The 25,450-nt window shown below is 37.2% G+C and overlaps 1 protein-coding gene across 11 annotated transcripts in view; it reads left to right on the top strand.

Moving 5' to 3' along the window:
* Window positions 1-24,194, top strand: part of Mettl15 (methyltransferase 15, mitochondrial 12S rRNA N4-cytidine) — a 180,779-nt gene extending 156,585 nt beyond the window's left edge. For 6 of the 11 annotated variants that reach the window (XM_087650896.1, XM_087650893.1, XM_087650895.1 and 3 more), the window contains exon 7: window positions 19,013-20,609. In XM_087650896.1, coding sequence (XP_087507022.1) covers window positions 19,013-19,455 — 443 coding nt within the window. In that variant the 3' untranslated portion in view covers window positions 19,456-20,609. 11 annotated transcript variants of the gene reach the window in all.
* Window positions 24,195-25,450: the final 1,256 nt, after the last annotated feature.

Below are 25,450 nucleotides of genomic sequence, written 5' to 3'. Positions count from 1 at the left end.
GTTCTACCTGTTTCAAGACATGAACTGAAATGGAGATACCAGCAGGACCCTGGCCAAGATTCTTCCTCAGCTGTTCCTTGACCTTACTGGTCCCCAGCAATTATTGGTGTTCTATAGCTTGTAAATAAATGTCTCTGTCTCCAACTATATAGTCACTTGACATTGTCCCTTTGCCTCTATTTTTGTTTCTGAATTTCCTTACAGGAAACCATTGATTTGGGATTTAGGACACATCTTAATCTAGTATATGCTTGTTTCTAGGGCAGAATACAATCACAGATTCTGAGGAGATGTGGTGGAGGGCAGATATTCTTCAAAACAGTGTATTTCCTAACGCAATTGTTTTGTTTAAGAAGCAAGTATTTTTGTAAATCTGAATATATAAAGGCTAAATTTAAATGTCTTTCTACTTCTAATAAATTGGCATTAACATGTTTAAATCTGTCCCCGACTCCCACACCTCCAGGCTATATCATATTCAATTCCTGACACATCTTAAGAGCTATGTTTTTATGGAAATATATAAATCACCTCCTTTTTCTTTCAAAACATTGTAATCCAAGAGAACAGGGAACACCAAGAACCACACCTGGAGTCACATCATTGTCAGGAAAGTCATCAGTGTACTAGATCAATGTGCAGTGATGTGTAAACCTAAAGCCTGGTGCATTTTGCTGGCACTAAGAATATCCGGGAGGTTCCCAAAGGCAGAAGCCAAGCTCTGAGTGTTCCTGTTTCTACACATATTCAAACACACAATATTTAGAAAAAGAATAGCAATATATTGAACAAACATACATACTATTTTATATAGTATCTGTAGTATTTCTACAAAATAATTTAAAAATAGCAATTCACATTTTAAGTGTAGCTTTTATTTTAATATGGTTACAAATGAAGCCAAGCCATAAAGAATTAAAAATGACTGTAAATCATTTACTAGGCATCTATCTAGCAGGAGACTGTAAAATCATGTCTGGCTCTAGCCTTTTCCACTTTGACCTGTTGTATTCCAAGCTGAAGTTCCTGCCTTTCAGACATTTCCTAGTCACCTTCCTACAAGTCTTACATTTACTTGTCCCCAGCATTGCAGCCTTCCTGCTTCTTCTCTCATGTCCATTTCCTCTGACTAATTCTAGCTCATCCTTCTGTGAGTACTGGAAATAGCTAAGATGTTTGCATCTGTGCCTCTGTTGTACTGCATGAACAAAAGTTCAAGGCATAGAATATGGTGCATAGTTTCTTTGAATTTTATGCCACATTTGAATTGCTCAGTACAGTCGTTAGTAGTTACATTTGGTCATGGTGCTTGATATGTGTCTACTCCAGAACAAGTATATATTCATATATGTGCATGTATACACTTACACATGCACACACACGTGTGCGCACACACACACACACACACACACACACATACACGTAATAAAAATTAAAGAAAAATAGGCCATGAATTTGAGAGAATATGAGGATACAAGGAAGGACTTAAGAAAGCAGATGGATGGTTGATATAATTATGTTTTAATTTCAAAAAGTAAAAATATAATATTTATAATACAAATATTTATTAAAATAAATGTAAACTATATACCACATTTAATACTGTTTATAAAATAATTTTCTCTTAAATATATGTTGAAATGGCATACTTAATGCCACCTAAATTACATATGGTTTTAAAATTAACTTTCCCTTTTGAATATTTTTAAATGTGGCTATGTAGAAATCTTTTACTTATTGTGTATATCACATTTTATTTTAATTGAACATGGTGCTGTAGCCAGTAAGTACCATGAGACGAGGAGACATTTTCCAATGTTAATGCATGAAATTATCAAAATGCATATTAAATCAGGTGATACTGACTTTAAAATAACATCAAATTATTAAAAAATGATTTCTCATTTTATACATCATGATCATGTCAATCATAAGAATATAAATGCTCTAACAACATTGAAATAGCATATGCTGGCAAGCTAAAAAAACCACACTGCTTCTTGGTGCTTTGATTCGTTTGTTTTTAGGATAATGTTATATGTATCTTCTTATCTTATTATTGAATAACATGCTAAAGAACAATTTTCAGACAAATATTTTCTTGATTATAGAATCTTTTAAAGGACTATCAAATGCACACTGGATGGGAAGATGCGCACGGTTTGGGAAGAAGTACGTGTAGCTAGACTGTTTCAGAATGCACGTGATTTTATGTAGGCTTCAAAAGCAACTAGATTGTGTGTAGATCTGCTTCTACTTGAAAAATTTAAGTCCGCGTGTTTGCCGGAGGGTAGCTGCCTTCATTTTGTACTGGAACACTTCCAGATTCTAGTGTCCTTTCTCTTCTTTGGCCACAGCAAGTGATCGCTAATTAGATGCTAATCTTGTGAAAGAAAAGACTTAGTTTAAACCCTAGTCCTCCAGCTTGCTTCCTACAGAAGAGCTCTGGACCATCTTTCTTATCTTGAAATCGAAGTGAGCAGTGGCTGTGATGATAGTTGGCAATATTTTTGTTAAGCAGACATAATCATACTAATTATATTTTGATTAAACCAAAATAAGTATTCATTTGTAATTTTAAACCTTATGGCATTTTCAAAGGATATCTAAAGAACTTTATGTTCTTTCGATCCATCCATAGTCAACAGTTGATAGGTGACTCATGACACTATTTGAATAGGAAATCATGAAGGCAGTGAAGCTCCATTCGTGTGATTCATGTTGACTACATGCATATGTTGACTTCCTGACTAGCATTTTATGTAACCTTTATTCTGACTCATAAACTAGATGCAAAGTCTTTTCTTTCACAAGATTAGCATTTAATGTATGCTTGTTGGACAAATAAGTTGATGAAGTGATGTGTGCGAAAGTAAAATGAAAATTCTGGGGGAAATTACAAATTCCTAGTGTTAACTGAGAGTCAGTTGTAAGGAGATATAGAGTATCGAAGGGATTGAGAAGTTTGAGGAAAGGTTAAGAACAGAGGACACGAACAACAGCCCCCTATAAGCAGACTGTGGAGATTGTTCAGTTTGAGCACAGTGCCATGCGGCTGAGCATCTGAATCTGATCCCATATTTAAAAACATGCCAAGATGTTGGCATGCAGTTTGTAATTGCTGTGCTGCATTTGCAGGTAGAAGCAGGCAGATGCTGGTGATTCTCTGGCTGTTCAGTCTAGCCTAATTGGTGAACTGCAGACTAGTGTGAGAAACAAACTAAAACCAACCAAACAAACAAAACCAATAAGGTGGATGGCATCTACGTAACTACTGATGATGATCGTTAGCCTCTGTACACACACACACACACACACGCACACACACACACAGGTACACAAACCCTCAAATCTATTGCTTGCCCATATTTGCTCTGTTAACTTGAGTGAGTGCTTAATCTTGTCCAACCCACTTTGCCTATTTTTGTGGATGAAAACAATTTCTATGAGCAGCCAATGAGATGGCCTCTAAGAATATTATCTGTGATGTTTAAGGTCCAAGTGCACTTATATATGTCTGCTCCCCATTCTATCGAGATCCAGGGTAAGTCAGAGAGTAAATGAGTGTACTGCACAGAAGTCCTGTGTGGCCTTTGGCTAACCTTTGTCAAGCAGTATCATCTGTGATAGGTTGATCACTTCATTTCAGCCTTTCTTCCCGCAGGGATGACATGACTTTTAGGAAAAAGGAAACTAATCATCTTTTCCTGCATTGGGACATGCAAAGCATATCTTTTTGCAGAAATAAATTTACAGTTGAAATGTCAATTGATACTTTAAGGAATAAGAAAAGTTATACAGTAATACAGTGGTACTTATTAGATTGAACTTAAAATGTAAAATGATTTATATCTAAATGTTGAGCTTTTTTCCTCAGATAAAGGGAAGAGATGAGAGCCATACTCAACCTGTAGGAATACATGGCTTGGGCTGAGCCCAGCGTGTTTTTTCCTCTATTCTACCTATCCCTAGGCCAAGGCCTCGAAGCTTCTAGCCTCCAATCTAATCTTCCAAGCTGACTGATTCAGTCTACCTTCTCTGAGTTTGTCAATAAATCATTCTGCTTGGCTTCAAACAACTGTGGCAATTTATTCTAATCTTCTCCGCCTTTCTTATTCCGTGGCTTCCATTGCCTTTGCTGACCTGCACTGAGCTTCATAAACTCACCAAGGAATTCAACCCACTGCACGGCATGTGCTGTGCTGACTCCCCTGACTCTTTCTGCCTATGTTGCTCTTAAATAGCTTCTCTTTCCTGTGCTCTTCTCATGAGAGTTGGACATATCCATTCTCTGACTCGTTTTATCAGATCTTTCTCTGATTCATCACTTTGCCTGCTCCTCAATTAGGTATCACTTTCAAACATGACTGCTTCCTTTCCAAACTAATTTTACCTTAGAGGTGTGTCCTTACTCTGGACAAAGGGATTAAAGGTGTGTGACCTGTCTGCATTCCAGCTGCATTCCAGACCTAGGTCTTGGGTGTGATCCCTTCCAGTGCAGCATGTGGCTGGATTAAAATTCCTTTACACTTACATTAATGTCTTAGCTCTTACTGTTTCTGAAATACAAAACAGAGATTTGTTTTCCAGAAATAAGTAAAACATTTATCAAGAAATAATAGTTGCTGTCAAACTTTAGTTTGAACATTTTTTTCTAAAGCTGTTAGTCAAGGTAGTTTTCTATCGCTATATTGTTGTGTGCTTCCTCTGCCTTAAAAAACACCAAACATTAGCAATGAATATCCTAGTAAGATCACCAGTGGAAGAGGAAGCCCTTGGTCCTGCTAAGACTGAATCCCCAGTGAATGTGGTTGTTGGGGGGAGGGCGGCAATGGGGGGAGGATGGGAAGGGGAACACCCAGAAAGAAGGGGAGGGGGAGGGACTAGGGGGATGTTTGCCCGGAAACCGGGAAAGGGAATAACACTCGAAATGTATATAAGAAATACTTAAGTTAATAAAAAAAAAAAAAGAAAAAAGAAAAAAAAAAGAAATACTCAAGATAATAAAGATGGAAAAAAAAAAAACACCAAACATATTCTTTATACTAATATTAAACAAGAAATAAAGTATTAGGTTGTTTCATTATCACGTGAATTAAAAAATAGTATTGCAAACCCACAATCAAATTTTGATGTCATGTCAGCATGTGATGGCTGTTGTTCAGACCACTGATTATGCATTGTTATTCTAACATTTTAAATTTGTTGAATTTAAGCTATAATAGACCATATTTTTAGTGTGGTAATATATTTGAAACTGGATTATCAAATAGTATTTCATGAGCAAACTTAGATTCCTTTCAAGAAGTCCAGCTTAGAAGGAAATAAAATCTGGATCAGGACAGGTAGGGAGAAAACCTAAAAGTTTTCTTAACGGGATTGTTGAGGGGAGGGTGGTAATGGGGGAAGGATGGGGAGGGGAACACCTATATAAAGGGGAGGGGCATGTTGGCCTGGAAACCAGGAAAGGTAATAACAATTGAAATGTAAATAAATACCCAATTTAATAAAGACAAGAGAAAAAAGAAAAAAATATTGTGCAGAACTGGAATGACAGACAGCTCAATAGTCAAGACCTCTTACTGCTCTTGCAGAGGACCCAACTTCTGCTCCCAGAACCTACATGAGGAAGATCACAATTGCCTATAACTTGAGCCCCAAGTGATCTAACACTACCTGCATTCATGGCATACACTTACACAGACATATGCACACATATGGGATAACATTACCTAGCCAATCAGTAGTACTAAGAAGGAAGGATGGGCGTTCCAATGCCAGCTGACCCAGACGGAGCACTAATTAAATGATGAGAATAATAATGGTAAGTAAAACTAATGTTTAGTGAACAAATTCAAGGTTCTATCCAAAATTATGTTTATAGATAACCTCGTGGATCCTTACAAGAGCCCACAAGCCTGGGTGTTATTCCCAACTGCAGACCTGGGGTACCCATAGTGAGGTCATATTGTCATCAGAATTAACCTGGTTGGAGTTAGAGAGTAGATGAAGCTTTGAAGAAGTTTAAAAGAACCTCACTGAGTAAAGCCAATTTTACTCAGAATCATTCTGTTTCACAGATTTTAATTAACAGTTTGAAATTTGTAATATTACTTGAATTTCAGACTGGTGAAAATTGAACACAGTATTAAAGGATCCTGGGCGAAAGGACACGAGTTGCGTCACAGAGACTTATTAAATGTGATGGAAACTCAACAGATGAATGCCGGCAAACAGGTGCAAGAGCTCAATTAATTTTTAAACCCTATGACTCAGGAGGATCACAATGCATCGTGTTGACAGCCTCAGCACCTTGCTAATTTCATCCACGAGCTTAAAAATCTCAATACACTTGAGCATGTAAATGTATTACATTTTAAAAAGTGTAAGTAGCACTAGCTTATCCTAAAACCAAAAATGTTAATTTCTCTGTGGAACCCGAAGTCATTTATCTAGTAAAAAGATGGCATTTTTTATTACTGAAATCAAATTGCTTTCACATACAAATTGAGTTCCATTATCATATGCCATATAGACTATTGCTACTAAGGACAGTTTTCCCTTTAATGTGGAATCCTTTGTGAGTTGGAAGAAAACCGATAGTTCACTAAGTTTCCAGCTTCTTAGGTGACCTGTGAAGGAAGTTTGGAACCCATGCAGTGGTGGTAGGAAGTGGTGAGGGAATGCTGAGGCCTCAGGATGGCATGATGTGCAGTGGTAAATTAGGAAGTAAAAGCCACCAAAAGTTGAGCCACTGTAGTTTGCTTTCGTGGAATTCACCTTATTTGGGGTTTCAGGACCATTTGAAAATGTGATGGAGATGGGGGTATTGCCACATAATCCTGTACACATAAACAGTCTTCAGAAGAGAGAAGATCCTAAAGTGACCACCATTTCTCGTTCATCACTATCTCTGACTTGAATGGGAAAGGTATCTTCTATCCAATGGGTTTATCTAATTTTTTAAATTAGAATTTATTCTTTTTTTTTTTTTTTTTTGGTTCTTTTTTTCGGAGCTGGGAACCGAATCCAGGGCCTTGTGCTTCCTAGGCAAGCGTTCTACCACTGAGCTAAATCCCCAACCCTAAATTAGAATTTATAACCTAGTACTGAAACATGCAGTACCCAGTACCAAGCTGAAATGTGTGTGTTGGAAAAAATAAAGCATTTTGGTGAGTATTAAGGACAAGTAGATGGAAACTTCAGGAGGAAAGAAAATTCATGCTAGTCAATGGAGAGGGTGCTCAGTGGCTAAAGGAGAAAGCCAGGCATGCCTGACCATTAAAACCATGTGTTTGTGATGAATATATAACAACAAATGTTGGGAAAATATTTTACTTCCTCTGTCATGATTTCTGAAGAAGCCTTAAGTAAAATAAAAGGAACAGGACTTAATTACTCAAGATTTTTGCCAGAAAAAAAAAAAGTCCTTTATTACATTTTTATATTAGCATTTTTCTCCCTATGTTTGCTTAGCTGGAGCATATTCAGCAAACCTTTTAAAAAACATAAATACAACTGTAGAGCACATCCTTCCCAATGGGTAAATTGGATGCATCTTGATTCTTAATCAAATACATGTAATCTGCACCTACTGAAAAGTCTAGATAATGGCACCAGTCACAACTGTCGCTTTTATAAACTTCCCACTATCAAGGAAACAGATGAAAAGGGGAGACAAATGCACAGCCTAATAACCTGAGCTAACAATAAGTTATTTTCAATAGAATGTGAAAGACAAAAGCCAAAGGTATTCATTTCCATTCCCAGGTTATGAGACCAGGGTGGTTGCTGCTTTCACCAGATGCACAGTCTTTAAGGCAGACAATGCACATCTCCCCCCAGGGACATGCAGGGAGAAAGCCAGACTCTTGCAACTTGATGCAAAGAGACTGGGCGTCCATTAAAACATCTCTCAGTATCATGCTATTCAGGTTTAGAGTAAAGATTCTATACTTGTTTTCAGCCAGAAAATGAGACTGATGCATTCAACACCCACCATGGAATGAGAGCCTGTGTAAAGGCACTCTGAACCTAGTGCTATCAGTTCAGCTTCCTGTCTTCCTCATCAGCAAAAAGGAGATAAGGAGACCCGCTGAACAGACCATCTTAAAATTCTGCCTTACTTGAGCACTTTCAAGCCCAAAGTCATCCTAAAGACACTGAATTTTATGCAAACAGATATGATTAAGTTTAACAACAGCAACAAATCATGCTGATCTGAATATCCTTTGGTATATTTTGCTCAGAAATCTTAATTTTCTTCTGGAGCGGTTTAATACACTATGCATTACCCAAAAGACAGATAACTGGTGTTTTAAAGAGCCTGAGTTCCATCCACATGCAGTGCCTACAAATTGTAGAAGCAGTTGTTGACCCTGTGGTATTTTGTTTTTGCTCTTTTTGTTGTTTTGTTTTGTCAGTTTAATTGGATATAAGGATGTCTGCTTCCTACCTTTCATAATTTTGGTAGGGACATAGTAACATAAAGTACGTAAACATGATTAACAGAACGTTTACTTTCAGCATTCCCTTTAGTATGCTACCTGTAAAGTAAATTATGTGGAGTAAGTGGTGTTGGAAATAAAAGATAACTGGAGAGATAACTTAATAGATTAAGTGCTTGCCATGCAAACCAAGGACTGGAGTTTGGATCCCCAACATCCACATAGAGCCAGGTATGTGTAGCCTGAGGCAGAGACAAAGAATCTAGGCCAAGATATCTAGATAAATTAGTCTGAATTGCCAAGCTTCATCTTTATCAAGAGACCTTGCCTTAATTTATAAAGTGCAAAGCAATAGGGGAAAATACTTAATACTTAAGGTTAACTCCTCCATTTAATGCGCTCTCTCTCTCTCTCTCTCTCTCTCTCACACACACACACACACACACATACACAGACACACATACACACACATACACACACACACATACACACACATACACACACACACATACACACACATACACACACACATACACACACACACATACACACACACATACACACACACACACATACACATACACACACATACACACACACATACACACACATACACACACACATACACACACACATACACACAACACACACATACACACATACACACACACACACACACACACACACACACAGGCTCACACAATATTTCAGATACACTGACTACAGAACTTTAAGTACTTAGATTTAAGATCTCACTATGGACATTGTGGGTTTACAGAGTGGAGCATGGTGTGCTGCATTTCCTATACTTACTTGACAAGCATTCAATTGCTTGGCTGGAACTTTAGAATGTTTTGTTTCACTAAGCCAGTTTCCTGGAACTGTCAGGTTAGAAAATGTATTGTGGACAATCAGGTGTCTTCTTTCTCTTTTTGTTCCTATGTTACTGTGCACTGTATCTTTGATAGGAGTTACCATAACATCTGCTTGGCATTCTTATTAAATAATATTATTTTAATAAGAAATTGTTATTTAAGAATTCATCGAGGTCAAACCTTCCAGTGTTTTTTCATCAGTATTTAGACTACTCAAGGTGCTAAGTATTGGCTAAATGCACAGGCACCTCTTGGGTTTTGTAGAATATTTCATGTGACATTGTGGACTGTAATTATTTTAGTCTAGACATTCTCTACTGGGAACTTTCAATGCGCTTCAGCTAATAGGCAAACTAAATACATGGAGCAGCAGAGCAAGACCGTGACAACAAAGGAGTGGGTGAAGATGACTCACAATGTACTTTACTGTTGTGGAGCTGTGTTTAAGAAAGAAGACACCTGTGTAGAAAGAGATCCTATGAAAGCTAGAGCAAAAAACAAAAAATGTAACAGAAAAAGAAAAATAGTAAAAAACAAAACAAAAATTTATACTCTTAAAATGACAGGATACACGTTGTATAAATTATATTGCAAGAGAAATATAGAAGTTTAATTTTGGAAAATAATCTCCGGACCAGATGGTTGAAACATGATCTGGATGGTTTATGTTAATGAAGCTCAGGTACTTGTTTATGGCATCAGTTATTAAATAGTCAACATCAGATGAAAAATAATAATTCTGAATCTCATCCTTTTAATATATAAACACTACTTTGTAAATTTTGAACTATACAATTAATTTGTGCGTTAAAAACATTTTGTACTTTCTTTTCTATTCTGACCTACTCTCCTCTTAGCCCAGAATAAATGTTTGGCAGATCCTTAATGTTTAATGTACCCTTTCCCTACCTACTCTGTTTTACAGCTTAGAATAGGAGAGATGTTTATGTATGAACCTGGAACATTGGGGGGATGAAGATACATGTATACTAAATACTCTTGAGTGCTTTTAATGTTTTTTTTGGGGGGGGTTACAATAATCCCATGTTACTAGACTTATAAATACAACATCTTCTAACTGGAAGACAAACTCAGAATTTAAGCATGTTACCTCACACCCACAACCACAAAGACAATGGCTTTTCTGAAGTTCAGCACTGTTTCTCTTACCTAGTATTGTCTTGATGTAACATAACCATTCCTATGTTTTTCCTTGGAGATGATTAAGATGGTTTGTATAAATGATGTACTTACAGATGCTTGAATATGACTTAGCTGACAACAGTTATTAAATTATAGTGACAACATGTAAAGTGTGAGCAGAAATACTATATTGTTTAGATTGATTAGTTTAATATTATGACAGTGTTAATTATTATTCAAATTCTAGAAATCTACTGCAGTTCTAATTATACTACCACCCTTTCTGCATGCTTCGTTAATTATTTATTTAATTTGGAATGATAAATGCAAGATAAATACCAACTTTGAAAAGAAGGTCAATTATGGATTGGAAAGGTTATCATGGCCAGCAATTAAAATACTCTGTATTGGTAGGAAAATAAAGAAGTACATTAACAAAAGAGAACTGAGAATGCTGAACAGTTTTATCTGTATCTTGAAATGCATATATCATAGAATAGTGTTGTAAATCAATAAGAAAATGTGTGCTAATGCTCATAGTATAATAAGTTATTTTTAATGTAAATCAAATACTTAAGCATATAAACAAAACCAGAAATACACCAAAAATAAAACTGATAATGTTGGAGAGGCATGGGCTTTTTTCATTGTGCTGTACCTTGAATAAGTTAATTAATAAATGGGAGGGGCGAGGAAGTGACGCAGTTGCTGCGAGTGCATGTGTTGCCAGCATGAGACCCTGAATGGAATTCCCAGCAACCATGTACAGTCAGGCCTGGCTAAGCCCGAAGGACTGTGGAGTGGAGACAGGCAGATCTTGGAAGTTCTCTGGCAGCTAGCCTAGCCCAGAAGTGTGCTTCTGGTTCTGAGAGACATATAAGGAGGAGAACAAAAGAGGAAAATAAGAGGAAGATATCCTGTGACCTCCTCATAAGCATGCACAGGTACACAGGCACACACACCTGAATGCACATATACAAATACACACACACACACACAATTTGCCACATACAGAGTTTTTTTCCTGGGTTGTTGTTCAGTCCGCACACCACAAAATCCTTAATTTCTGTATAGCAGAAAATCTACAAAATTGAGGTCAAAATCAGAAAAAATGATTTATGTATGAGAGACCAAGGGTTGATATTATTATTTTATAAATAAGCCTTCCAAATCAATAAAGAAAAAAGCAATATCACATTAGGAAGATGAGCATAAGATTTATTCAAGCAATTTACAGCCGGAATCAAATGGCTATTAGATTTGAAAAGATGCCCAAACCTACTAATTGCCAAAGAATGCAAATTAAAACGACAGAACACTATCGTTTGCCTACTCTTAGACTAGTCAGGCTGAAGAGCGATCATTCCTGTACTGGCAAGGATGTGGGGAGATTGACGCTATAATATACTATTGACGGAAGTAGATCGGTGCAATCTACTTAGAGCATAAATTTAGAAGTATTGATCCAAACTTAAATGGGCATAAATACCCTTTGACCTAAACAATTTCAATTGTATGTATGGACATACAAGGCTCTCATACATATATATTATATTATATATTATTATAGATCCTTTGTTATAACCAAGTAGGAAATATCTTACATGTTGCCATTATAGTGGTAACGTGAATTTCGCCTGCGTAAATGCACCTGTATCTTATTTATGGTTGTATTCTGAGCTGTCTTATATTTGTATGTCAATATAAATACAAGATAAATGAGTGAACAAAATTAATTGTAAAACATCTGTGCAGCTGAAGTTATTTTCCCAAGTAAGGGCTGTAAGCAAAGCATGTGAAAGACCATTTTACAGATCATTCCCTTCTATATACTATGTATGCATAGGATCATGTATGTGTGAATATATGCATAATGAGACAGGAAGTTGACTTGAGAAAGAATCTTAAAGTAATAATATTAACGGCTGACTTCATGTACAATAGCATTTCCTTTAGCTTTTGAATTCTCTTTTAAACAATGGCTACGTTTATGCAGTTTAAATTGTTTACGATTTTAATGACTTTTAAATGTAACTCTTCAATTTTATTTTTATTTTACAAAAAAATATGTAAACATTATGTTCAACTTGCATGTTGACAGTGTGTGCTATAGTAAAGGTTTGCAAGTTTGCATTTTCTGAAGTGAAAATTATCTGCAGGTGCTCCATTAGATATGCAAATGCTTGAGGAGTTAAGGCCGAGCCTGGTCATTATCCCATATAATTAAATCCATGCAATCGTGTTTGTTGAGACAATGAAATTGCTAGCAAATTCGAGTGCTCAGTTGCCCCATTAACATCATAATTTAGGGCCCACAATCACATTTGACACAGTGGTCCAGACCTCTCTCATGATTTTGTTTGTAATGGTTGTCATGTTTTCAGAAGCTAATGGTGTCTTTGCTCTTCATGTATTCACTCATTCATATAAAAGTCACGCCCTTTGTAATACCCTTAACGATGGAAAGAAAATCTGTGCTAGTAGTCCTGGAATTTTATTCATTCATTCTTCCTTTTTTCGCGTCCATTGTGTATTCATTATCTAGTCAATATATGTTTATTTAGTAATACTTGGCTGCGTGCCTAACATCTCTGGCACGAACTTGCAAGCATTGTGGCAACACACGCAGGACCTTCTCAGGTTCAAGCCAGATGGAGTCTCAGCACTGAGGGGGAAGTGCACATGGAGTCCATGCGAGGACGTTTGTAATCGATACCCACTTGCAAAAAGCAAATCCGTTTCTCTAGTGGAGTGTCCACGGGTCTATCCGGCACACTCCCGGGCAGGCCCATGAACATCAGTTTCTCTAGTGGAGTGTCCACTGGTCTATCAGGCACACTCCCGGGCAGGCCCATGAACATCAGTTTCTCTAGTGGAGTGCCAACGGGTCTATCAGGCACACTCCAGGGCAGGCCCGTGAACATGAGCAATTGACCAACATAAAATGAACTCTATGCATATGCATTTTTGTGGACTTTTTGTTTCCTTTCATTTTGAGAAATTTTTATGCTATTTGTTTTGATTTTCATTTTTATAAATTTTTGTCTGGTTAGTTTTAGAAGGGAGGGAGAACATGAAGTTGGGCACGTAGAAAACTGGAAGGGTTTGGGAGTTTCCCGACTGGGGGGAAAGGGAAATCAAGATCAAAATATATTGTATGGAAAAAAAATAAGTTAAAAACTAGCGTTTTCCCTTGAGCGGAAAAATAAGAAGCTCCTGTAAAGTGCTGGCATCTGGATAATGAACCCCTGCAGCTGATTTACTAGGCCGAGTAGAGCCAGCCATCTCCTTTGTCACAAGTACAGTTGACCGATGTGCGCCAAAGGGTAAGAACTGCAGACTCGTCTGTCACGTGCTAAGGCTGGGGGAGAAAACAGGAAGCATCTTTGTTTGTCAAGATCATCAGTGACAAATTAATGAGTTGGGTAAATAAGGAGTAATTGTGAGAGTTTGTTGCAATGAGTTCTACTTGGAGTAAGCATGCTTTTTCCCACACAGAACTAATACATTGTCCTATGGCAGCCAAGTCTGCTAATGGAATTTAAAACACAAAAAAGCAGAATTTCCTCCCTTTACAAAACCAAATCACTCAAATTGTGGTTGAGACCATATTTTCTATCTTAGCAACTCTATTCCATAATTGAATGAATTAGGTATACTAGGCTCTTATGATTAAACTCCGGAAGTGGAAAAGCAGACAGACAAGTTCTACTTCTGATGAAAAGCCCCTGGGAGGTTAGGTAGGGGTGAAGGGTTGCAAACCTGAGCTCCCCAAAGGCATGGAGCAGGTCTCATGTTCATTAATATTTTCTTCCTTATAGTCTAATCCAGCAAGAAGCCACCAAATCTGGTATGATTTTGAATCATTTTTGCCTAGTGATTTGTAAGTAGACGATTCTACCTAACCTTTGATGATCATGAGAACTCTGCCCTAGCCCTCAGACAATGGCTGCAATAAGAAACCCATTTGAGGGCTCTCATATGTGCTTCCCTCTCAGCTTAATCATTTTTTTAAAGGAAGTCTTAACTAATCCTTCACATCACCTTAGGCAAGCATTTTCTTTTCTTCCTTCCTTCCATCCTTCCTTCCTTCCTTTCTTTCCTTTCTTTCTTCTTTCTGTATTATTGCTAGGTGATGCTTTGTTCATATTGCTTTGAGCTCTGTTCTTTTATGCTTACCTTATTTGTGTGTGTGTGTGTGTGTGTGTGTGTGTGTGTGTGTGTGTGTGTGTGTGCTTATATGTAGAAGCTAGTGTCTTCCTCCGTTCTTGCGTTTTCGAGATGGGGTCTCTCAGTGAACCTGAAGCCCGTCAGTTTGGCTAAGTTGACTGGGATCCAACTATCTCTAGGCCCAAATTGCCGGGACTACAGGCATACACTACTGTGCCAGGCTGTTACTGGACACTAAGTATCTGAACTCAGGTCTTACGTTTGCACATCAGGTACTCCATTGACTGAACTATCTTCCCAATCCTCCTTTTTTATTCTCTTTTAATTTTATTTTATACAATCTAAATTATCTATCTTTCTTCTCTCCTATAAGCTAGAAAAGCAAAGGACTGATGCTAATAAAAAGTAGTCATGGAAATTACTCAAAGTAGAGGAAGCTGTGTTACAGACACTCTGAGCAATAGCAAGTGTTTCACAAAGCCCAAGGTCCCCTGTCCTCTAAAGATGAGACAGGAGAGTTACTGACCCACATCTAAAAATCCTCTCTAGGAATCCACTGAATGTAGTCCTCATCAGAATTCCACAAACAATAGTCACAGAGCCACAGAATGAAACCTTAATAGATAAATAATACCTTGTTATCATTAAGACTGAAAGATTTTGTGTTCATTTTCTGTGACTGTGTGGCATTGCAAAGGTCAAACTGGACTTCATCGACAAAAAGGTCGTCTGATTATAAGCGTGTTGATTTGTCAGCTACGGGTTTCCATGTACTATAGATATAGCTCGTGTGAATTTTTTATATAGAACATTAACAAAATGTTCCTTTGTGTTACTATTTTGAAATCAAAATAGATTTTTTTTTCAGATTAAAAGAGTTGGTCAAGATCCTCATAGTGTTACAGCTACTTGACTCTCAGAATTATAAACTATTCTGTGGCTTTAGGAAGGTGCCATGTGTCTGGCAAACCGAAATGTCTTTCATACTTTATAAACCAATATAATTGCTTATATTAGAATTTCTGTGATTACTATAGATACCACTTTGTTATTCTTATTTTGTTATAAAATGCTTTTATTATTTTCAAAAATATTTATTGACAATAGCCTGTAAAACTACAGCATGTTCTCTGCTTTTTCCTATTTTTCTGCTTTTTCCTCATTTAACATAAAGCCATTTGGATAATTCAATACTGTGTTTGATACTATATCCTGAAATGAATATGTTTGAAATGAAAAATCTGCTTTAAAATATCAAACTAAGTGATTACCATGTATAACCATGGTTTTAATTTCTGCAGAATTTAAAAATAACAGTAAAAAACATATAAATCATTTGAAAGCACTCTGCAATTTTGGTTAATTCATTGGCCATATGAATGTTTGCTTGTTATTTTGTATAAAAATATATGTTCTTTAAAATGTATTTTATGTGGCATTTCTCTTTTGAACATTAGTGTTGAATTATGTAAACTTTGAAAGAGCTAGGAACCCTGTCTTCCTCAAGCTTTCTCCAAATCTAAGCCTCAAATAATGACTCATTGTGTTTTGTTTAGATCCTTAGAATTCTTCTTTCTTTAAAATCAGAGGGATCAGTTAGCAGATTGAAAGAAGTTGACCTGGCTTTTCTGTTTTGATGGTGGCATGGTAGCATCTTGTTTCTGAGCTCCATCAGTTAGAGTGTAACTATCCAGTCTGACCTCCAGCACGTAGTTTTTACAGGAACACAGTGTGCTCATCAAAGTCACTGCTCAGTTACATCTCCAGGGTCTTCATGCTGCTCTGTGTCATTTCTCCCTCCTTTGATTCACTTAACAGAGAAAAGTAATATACAACACTGGTTGTCCCCATACTGTGGAACCACTATGAATTATGAGCTAAGCATACATATCCTTATGTGATTACTCTTTTGTAAGAAGCATATTAAGGATATTAAAATAATAAGATTCCAGTTATCCTCTTGATACTCATTCGTAAGAAACAGAATGGAAATGTAATTTTTATGAAATATTCACTAATGACCTGTTCCAACAGATAAAGTTCTTGTATAATTTTGTTGAAATTTCTACAATATATAAAAGTCAGCATGATTGTTCATCCCAATCCCCGAGCTATACAGAGCAAGTTTGATCTTATGTGCTTGTTCCAGAATATCATGGAGACAGTGTTTTCTGTCATTCGGCAGTTTGATTCCTTTGTATGTTCTAGATTCAAATCTCATTAGATTTGTGATTTGATATTTAGTCCTTTCTGTAGACTTTTAGTGTCTTTTGAAGCAAAAGTTTTACTTTTTAGACTCTTGGCTTATCACACTTTTCCTTTTATCATTTGTGATTTGTATGTTTTAAGCGTTATTTTTATTCTTTGAGGATTTCATAACCACTTGCTTTGATTTCTCATTCTTGTTAGTTTGTTTTGTTTGGCATTTTTAACCTTTTTGTTGATTCTTTGTGAGTTTCATATCATACACCCCAGTCCCAGTCATCTACCTGTCCCTTTGTATCTGCCCTTATAACCCCCTCAAAATAAAATAAAAATAAATTAAACATAGAATTAAAAACATTTCCCATGGAAGCTGGAGTATGTTACAGTATGTCCCACAGTATAACCTTTTATCCACACATCTTTACTTGCAAATGTTTATTTCCTGTGAATAAATTGGTCTGGTCCAAGGCCTCTGGCTTCTGCTACAGCATCAATACTGAATCCTCACCAGGACTCCCTGTTACAATGTTGCTGTTCTGTGTCATGGAGATCCTATAGCTTTCAAACTGCTGGAGAAGCCCTTTTACACACTCCAACAGCTTATAAATGATGTAGATTTCATGGTGGGCCTACTCAAAAGCCCTGGATTTGGGCCTGAGTTGTAAGTAGCTTAATTGGTCAGCTCATCAACTCTTCTCCACCCACACCACTAGGGCAAGCTTTCCCACAATACCCTGACTAGCTCACCCAAGGGTCAGGGTTAGTTCTCCTGCACTCATGCCCTTACCCTTGGGGATAACTGGTTCACTGGTGCTGCTGCCCCCAGGGCCAGCCCTCCTGTGCTTCCCAGTCGAGGGCCAGGACCTGCTCTTGCAAGTACTGTAGTCAGTGAGAGGTAGGGCCACCTCTCCCGTTTTCATGATCCCCAGGGCCAACTCTCCCAACTACTGAAGGTGGTGAGGGGCCAGGTAGGGAGGACATCATACCTAGTCCATGCCACTTCACAGCAGACAAGTGGCAGAGCCAACTCTCATGCACTTATACCTTGGGGCCAGCTCATCCACATCCCTATCACCAGGGTCAGCTCTACTGTTCTTCCAAGGTACGGTACAAACCCAGCTCTCCTGCTCTCCTGACCCCAGGGCCAGTTCTCCCAGCTGCTGTAGGTGGTGAGGGGCAAGGGGCCAGTGCCTGCCCATTCTTTTCCACCAAACATTGAGCACTTTTTTCTGCTACAGAAGTCCAGTTTCTATTGCCCAACAAGTCTTAGAAATGAGATCTATGGTCAACCTACTAGGGAATACACCATTAAAGAAAACTGAACTCTGCCAACAACTATCACATGCCAATAGCTTCTTAGGAAGATGTGGGACTTGGTGCTCACCTGCCCTCCTCTGTGTTGGTTGTTTGTTTGACTTGAGCCTGCATGGGTCTTAGCATCCTGTCACAGTCACTGTGAGTTCATATACATAACTGCCCTGCTGTGTGAGGAAACCCTGTTTTCTTAAAGTCATCCACCTCCACTGTTGCCACCACCAAGGGCTCTTTTGTACCTTTCTGTCCCCTCCTTAGGAAGATCCTTGTGCTTTGAGGGCAGGATACATATGTCTGAGCACTTCCCTGTCTCATATTCCCTGCACATTAACCCGAAGTCCTGTTGCTTTTACTTTTGCTACTGTCCTGAGCATGCTCAGTTATGATGCAGCTAGATGTGGCTTTCCTTATATTAATTGCAGCACATGGTATTTCTTATTACTGTAAGTTAATGGTTTTTGGCTTTTTTTTTTTCTTTTCTTTTCTTTTTTTTTTTTTCCGGAACTGGGGACCAAACCCAGTGCCTTGCGCTTGCTAGGCAAGTGCTCTAGCACTGAGCTAAACCCCAACCCCAAGTTAATGGTTTTTGAATCATTGTGAAATTTTATATTAATGTCTTCAAAATGTCTACTCTATTTCCCTCTCACTATTCAATTCCTGTTGTTGTTGGGTTATTGTGACATTTGGTTTTGAACCATGAAGAAAACTTCAAATAAGAGGAAAGTGTGAATGAAATGTCACAATTTCTCAGAAAATCTAGTTCTTAAATATGTTTAAATAAGTCATGCTCCAGAACATTTACATAGCAAATGTTAATGTTACCTTTCTTCTTTCTTTATTCTTACAAACCATCTCTAGGTGCCTTTCCTCCCTCTGCTATCTATGCAAGAAAAGACTTGCTACAAAGATCCACCCACATTGCTACTAAGACTTTCCAAGCTCTTCGCATCTTTGTGAACAATGAGCTCAATGAACTCTACACAGGACTGAGGACAGCACAGAAGTTTCTGAAACCTGGCGGTCGCCTGGTCGCCCTCTCCTTCCATTCCTTAGAAGATCGTATTGTCAAACGCTTTTTACTTGGGATAAGCATGACAGAAAGATTTAACCTAAGCATTAGACAGAAGGTGAGGCAAACTTCACAAATGGATTCAGATCATGAGATAGAGGAGAGACGCTGTGTCAGAGCTCCTCTGAAGTGGGAGCTGATACACAAGAAGGTACTTACTCCAGAAGATCAAGATGTCCAAGCTAACCCCAGAGGGCGCTCAGCCAAGCTCAGAGCAGCCATCAAATTATGACAATCTTATTATTTGATCCACAAGTTTTTATTCAATATTTCTATTTTTTTTTACTTTAAAACTGTGTTTCTGAATATAATGTAAAGTATGGGGCAGTCTGGAAATTAATGGTATTTAGCTTTTTTTTTTTTCACCCTCTGAAGAAACTGTAGGAAGTTTTATGATGACATAAACATTTTAGCTCAGGGAGCAGAGTCTTAAGAATGGAAAACTATGTTGATGTTGATTTGTGCATTTTATTTTTATTATAAAATGCAATCCTTTCTTTCATGAAGAAATGGAAAAACTATGCTGTTGTTTTAATCTGAATCTGTAAACTCAAGGTGCCAAAGAGAATAACCATATCTGTATGCCCCAAATTCCAAATTGAGAGATTCACATTTGCAGTGGACTTTCTATGGCTTATATAATTCATGATGATCATGGAATAAACTATAATTTCCCCAACCATAGCTTTCTCAAATGTAAGCTTTTTTACAAATTTTACATTTTCAACATTATTTAAAATATGCCATACTGATGGTCTTCACTAGTGAAGTCATAGTTCACATGAAGGCATTTTTCAATATGATCCATATTCCATATGTTGCAAAGTAAGCATGTAGAACTGCCCCAAAAACCCTCATAGAAAATGTGAGCAGAACTTCTTTTGCACTCAGTTGTATCTATTGCAGTATTGGTCGATACCTTTAGCAAACAATGTAATCACTTGTTTCTTCTTGTGTTTTTTGTTTCCTTAACTAATTTTAAATATTATGCAATCTGGTAAGTTTCACTATGACATTTTCACGAAAATAAAGCATGATATTGGTTCTTATCATCCCTACCACTCTCCCGTCTTCCCTAATTCCTTCCTCCTTCATTGGTCTCTCGCTTCTCTAAAATAGTCTCTTATTCTGCCTCATGGCACAAGTATTTACCACCGTCCTTCCTCCTATCCCTCTTTTTACTTGTGTGTACGTGTGATATCCATGTATGTATTTTAGACATATACACACATGTAAGTTTAAATCTAGTTTCTTTTGCATATGAGAAGAAGCATGCAGTATTTGTCCTTCTGAATCTGGCTTTTTTGCTTGAATTTTCAGTTTCATCATTTTATTAAAAATAATCAAGAATAAAATTATCTTATTATATTTTATGACTGAATGAAACCCCACTGTTTATATGTGTTGTATTTTATGTCTGCTCATGTGTTTGTTTGGACAAAGATGTATGCAGGTGCCCCATGCATGTGTTTGTTTATGAGTAGCTGAGAGGTCGATGGTAAATGCCTTCCTCAGTCATTCTTTGTCTTATGTATTAGAGATAGAGGATCACAATTAGCATGAAGCTCACTGGTCAGCTACACTGAATTGCCAGTTATCTGCAGAGTTCTGCCTACACCACCTTCTGATGCTAGAGTCACAGTTGCTGCCATTGTACCCCACTAGTTCAGGAAATAATGCCAAGAACTGACAATTGGATTATGAAAATCAGTAAAAAATAAAAAAGGATGCAAATATGATTAATCAATGGGGTAATTAATAGACAATTCTTAAAAGATAAAGTACAAATGCACAATTGCATATCGTTAGTATCTTAACCTACAAAGAAATAGAAATTGAAACTTACCAAGATAACTTGATAAGAACAGATATTACACCTAACCTTAGCCAAAGGAGAGGGACGTAAGATGGCATGAAGGAAGAAATATGAGTAATGGGTCAGGAAGGACTAAGCAGGAGTTATGAGGGTAGAGGAAGGGCTATAGGGAAGATAACTAATATACTAAAGACCTTTGAGAAGGACATGGAAACCTACTGCTGTAGAAGCTTCCTACCATGAATCTAAAAAATTCCTAAAATATACACATTTAAATGGAGTTACTGTATATGAGGACGAGGGCCATACATCCCTGACACCATAAGCTATCAAATAAAAGGCCCAGTGCCAGGTATAAGTTACCTCCCTTTGAGTTGTTGGTTGGTGGGAATCCCTTATTCCCCAACAATCCAGGTTAATGCTATTGCTCTTGATTGACCTCCAGAACTTGATGATGGGATCCTATTGTTGAAGATACCACATACCTAAGTTACAGGACATGGAGAACTCAAGCTGGATTTGGCGTGGAAGCTTCATCCCTATTGACTAGTTTTCATATTTCTGGGGGGGTAGTGTGTAGACTTCTGGGGAAGAGAAGTGATCAGTATTTTACAGCTATGAACTATGTGAGCTATGATGACAGGCTGTCTGGTACAATGAAGGTATGAAGGCACTGGGAGTATCAGGTACTAACCACTTCCTTATTAGAGTTAAGGCCTCCTCCACTAGATAGAACCCATGCCTCCTACTATCCTTGGGTCAGGAACCCATGGAAGAATAAATCATAGTCCTTAAGGGACAGTCTACGACTATTCTATTAAATGGATACAGAATTAAACTGCCCTGTAAATATGTACCAAACATCACATTACTAAACTAGCACATTCCCCAGCTACATTCAAAACGTGTCCTTATGCCCACTGGTAAGTGTCTTCACCACTCATTAAGTAACAGAAGGAGACAACAACAGCAACAATTGCAACCAAAATGTCATGTTGTAGAAATCAGGCCCAATAGATACATCTACAGAATGTCTCTCAATTTGAACTCAGTGGCTGATAACATCATACAACCACAATGGGAAAAACTCTAACAGGAAACAGGAATATGTCTTGTATAATATGTATGAGAAAGATCCTTAAATAATCACATTTACTTTTAAAGTTCTATTGTAAAAGAACATATGCACCATATTCTGTTACTAGTTATATGCAGGGTTCATAATAAGATACATGAATGTATTTTAAAACTGTAAATCTAGAGAATGGCTGGGGAAATTCAGACAGTGTGCAGAAAATGAAAACTAGGAAACTACAGTGTTGGTACTTACACAAAAATAAAAATGAGTCTTTACAGTGGACATGCAGCCTTTGCCAGAAGAACATTTCTGACTCACTTTAGTGACTACTTTCTCAGATTTGTTGAACCTAATAGCCATAACTTGGTGTGGCAAGTAAAAATGAATTGAAAGTTTGCAGGTTATGACATATAATATTTAATCACCATGCGACATTTTGTAGGTATGCATTTTTTCTATCTTAATTAATGATCCGTCATTACATTCTCTTTGAAGCTGCAGGTTTTAAATTTTGTCTTTTGTATTTTATATAGCATTTATATATAATTTGTGTTTAATATTTGTTATAGTAGTTGCTGTAGCCCGTAGTTTACAAGTGAAAACAGTATGCAGTTAAGTTTTTGTACTTTATTTTTAAAATCGCTTGAAATATTACAAATGTTTGCCAAACATATTTTCTTAATCTTTACAGAATGTTCCAAAGGTTGCAGATTTCCAAAGGTTTTAAAAAAATTGATCACTATTTTGTTTTGAAATAATAAACAGATAATTATGAATCTGTACTACAAACTTTCAAGAATAATCCTAAATTTCTCCCCTGAATGAAATGCAAATCAAAACAACCCTGAGATTCTACCTCACCCGAGTCAGATGGCTAGGATCAAAAACTCAGGTAACAACAGCTGCTGGCGAGGATGTGGAGAAAGAGGAACACTCCTCCATTGTTGGTGGGATTGAAAGCTGGTACAACCCCTCTGGAAATCAGTCTGGAGGTTCCTCAGAAAATTGGACATTGTACTACCTGAGGACCCAGCTATACTTCTTTTGGGCATATACCCAAAAGATGCTCCAACATATAACAAAGACACGTGCTCCACTATGTTCATCGCAGCCTTATTTATAATAGCCAGAAGCTGGAAAGAACCTAGATGTCCTTCAAAAGAGGAATGGATACAGAAAATGTGGTACATCTACACAATGGAATATTACTCAGCTTTTAAAAACAATGACTTCATGAAATTCATAGGCAAATGGAGGGAACTAGAAAATACCATCCTAAGTGAGGTAACCCAATCACAAAAACCCACATATAATATGTACTCACTGATAAGTGGATATTAGCCCAAAAGCTCAGATTACCCAAGATGTAATTTACAGCCCACATGAAGCTCTAGAAGAAGAACGACCAAAGTGCAGATGCTTCAGTCCTTCTTAAAAAGGGGAACAAAAATATTCATAGGAGGAGATATGGAGACAACGTTTGGAGCAGAGACTGAAGGAATGGCCATTCAGAGCCTGCCTCACCTGGAGATACAGCCCATATACATACAGACACAAAAAGACAATATTGATGAAGCCATGAAGTGCATACTGGCAGGAGCCTGATACAACTGTTTCCTGAGAGGCTCAGTCAGAGCATGCCAAATACAGAGGCGAATGCTAGCAGCCAACCATTGAACTGAGAATGGGGTCCCCATTGGACGAGTTAGAGAAAGGATTGAAGGAGCTGAAGGTGCTTGCAACTGGATAAGAACAACAATATCAACCAACCAGAGCTCTCAGGGACTAAACTACAACCCAAAGACTATATATGCACTGATTCACGGCTCCAGCTGCTTATGTAGCAGAGGATGGCCTTGTTGGGCACTGATGGGAGGAGAAGTACTTGGTCCTGCCAAGGATGGACTCCCCCCACCAATGTAGGGGAATGTCAGGGCGGGGAGGCGGGGAGGGGATTGGTTTGGGAGGGGGAAGATCCTTGTAGAAGAAGAGGGAGGAGGAGGAGATGGGGGCTTATGGACGGGAAACCGGGAAAGCGAATAACATTTGAAATGTAAATAAATATATCCAATAAAAATTTTCTCCCCTGGAAATTATGAGTATTCTTAATTAGATGTAATGTTAAAATACATATGCATATGCGCATGCACACACGCACAAACACACACACACACACACACACACACACACACACTCACTCACACTGTTCTCATTCACTGAGCATATAGGAAAACTAGCCATTTAGTAAAAACATTAAAACTTCCATTTCTTTTTATACTCCACTGCTTTCATGATCATATAAATATAGTATGTCAATTTTAAATTAACTCTGAAATAAATATGAAGTGAAATTCAAAAATTAACTTATACATCTTCGTAAATCTGTAAATCTTTTAACTCACTTTTTATGATTGCTACAATATTTTGTGATATTTTATATATTCAGCATGCCACAGTTAAATGCTATAGCCATTAAAATAACAAGAGTATTTTTGAATGCTTGATAAATATAAATTGGTGAGAGAAACCCTAAATCAGAGACATACTTTTCTCAGATATACAATGCCATGTGTTTAATATCAAATGGAGCATTAGTTGCAAAAATCCTCAAATATCCTCAAAAAGCTTAGTTGTAAAACTACAATGTTTTTATATTTTTGTCCAATTTTTATCTGTGGATAGATACTATTTTCAACTAATGTTTAGTAATGCAAGGTGATATGACAAATTTCTAAGAGTGTGTAAATACACATTACTTTTTAAAGTCTCAGTACACTATACATTTTTTAAAAATTAAAGATTTAATGGTTTATGCAAAATAACGATGGATATAGTTTATAATACCCACCACAAAGTTTCTTTATCATTTTCCCTGTTAGGTATCTGGTTACTCAAATGATTCTATACAAAGCTAAAGTCAAACAAGGGCATGAGATATTTCTGATCCCTGAATAACTGTGACCCTAGATCTTTATCTATCGTTTTACTAATTAATATGTGTTACTCAGGTGAGAGCTTATATTACTAAATAATAAACATGAGCCCCCTCACTCTCGTAAGGGAATATATTATCCAACTATCACTAGAACTAGCATGAGGAACAGTGTAAAGAAGACTGTTGATGATAGGGAAAATAAGAACGTCCATTTTTATTTCAGGTCCATATGTGATTGCTGAATATATGCATTTAGGTATGCTATTTAATTTCTTGAATTCTTATTTATTTCACTTTACTACAAGAATGATTCATTATGAGACTTTGTAATGAAGTTACTATGAGTGAAACAGGGTAGTATTTCTGCATGAAATCACAATGAGCAGTGAAATACGATA

The sequence above is a fragment of the Rattus norvegicus genome, chromosome 3 (assembly GCF_021556685.1).
Source record: "Rattus norvegicus strain SHRSP/BbbUtx chromosome 3, alternate assembly SHRSP_T2T, whole genome shotgun sequence".
NCBI classification, from domain to species: domain Eukaryota; kingdom Metazoa; phylum Chordata; class Mammalia; order Rodentia; family Muridae; genus Rattus; species Rattus norvegicus.
The sequence above is the reverse complement of the archived record's forward strand: the minus strand, read 5'-3'. Positions and strand labels throughout refer to the sequence as shown.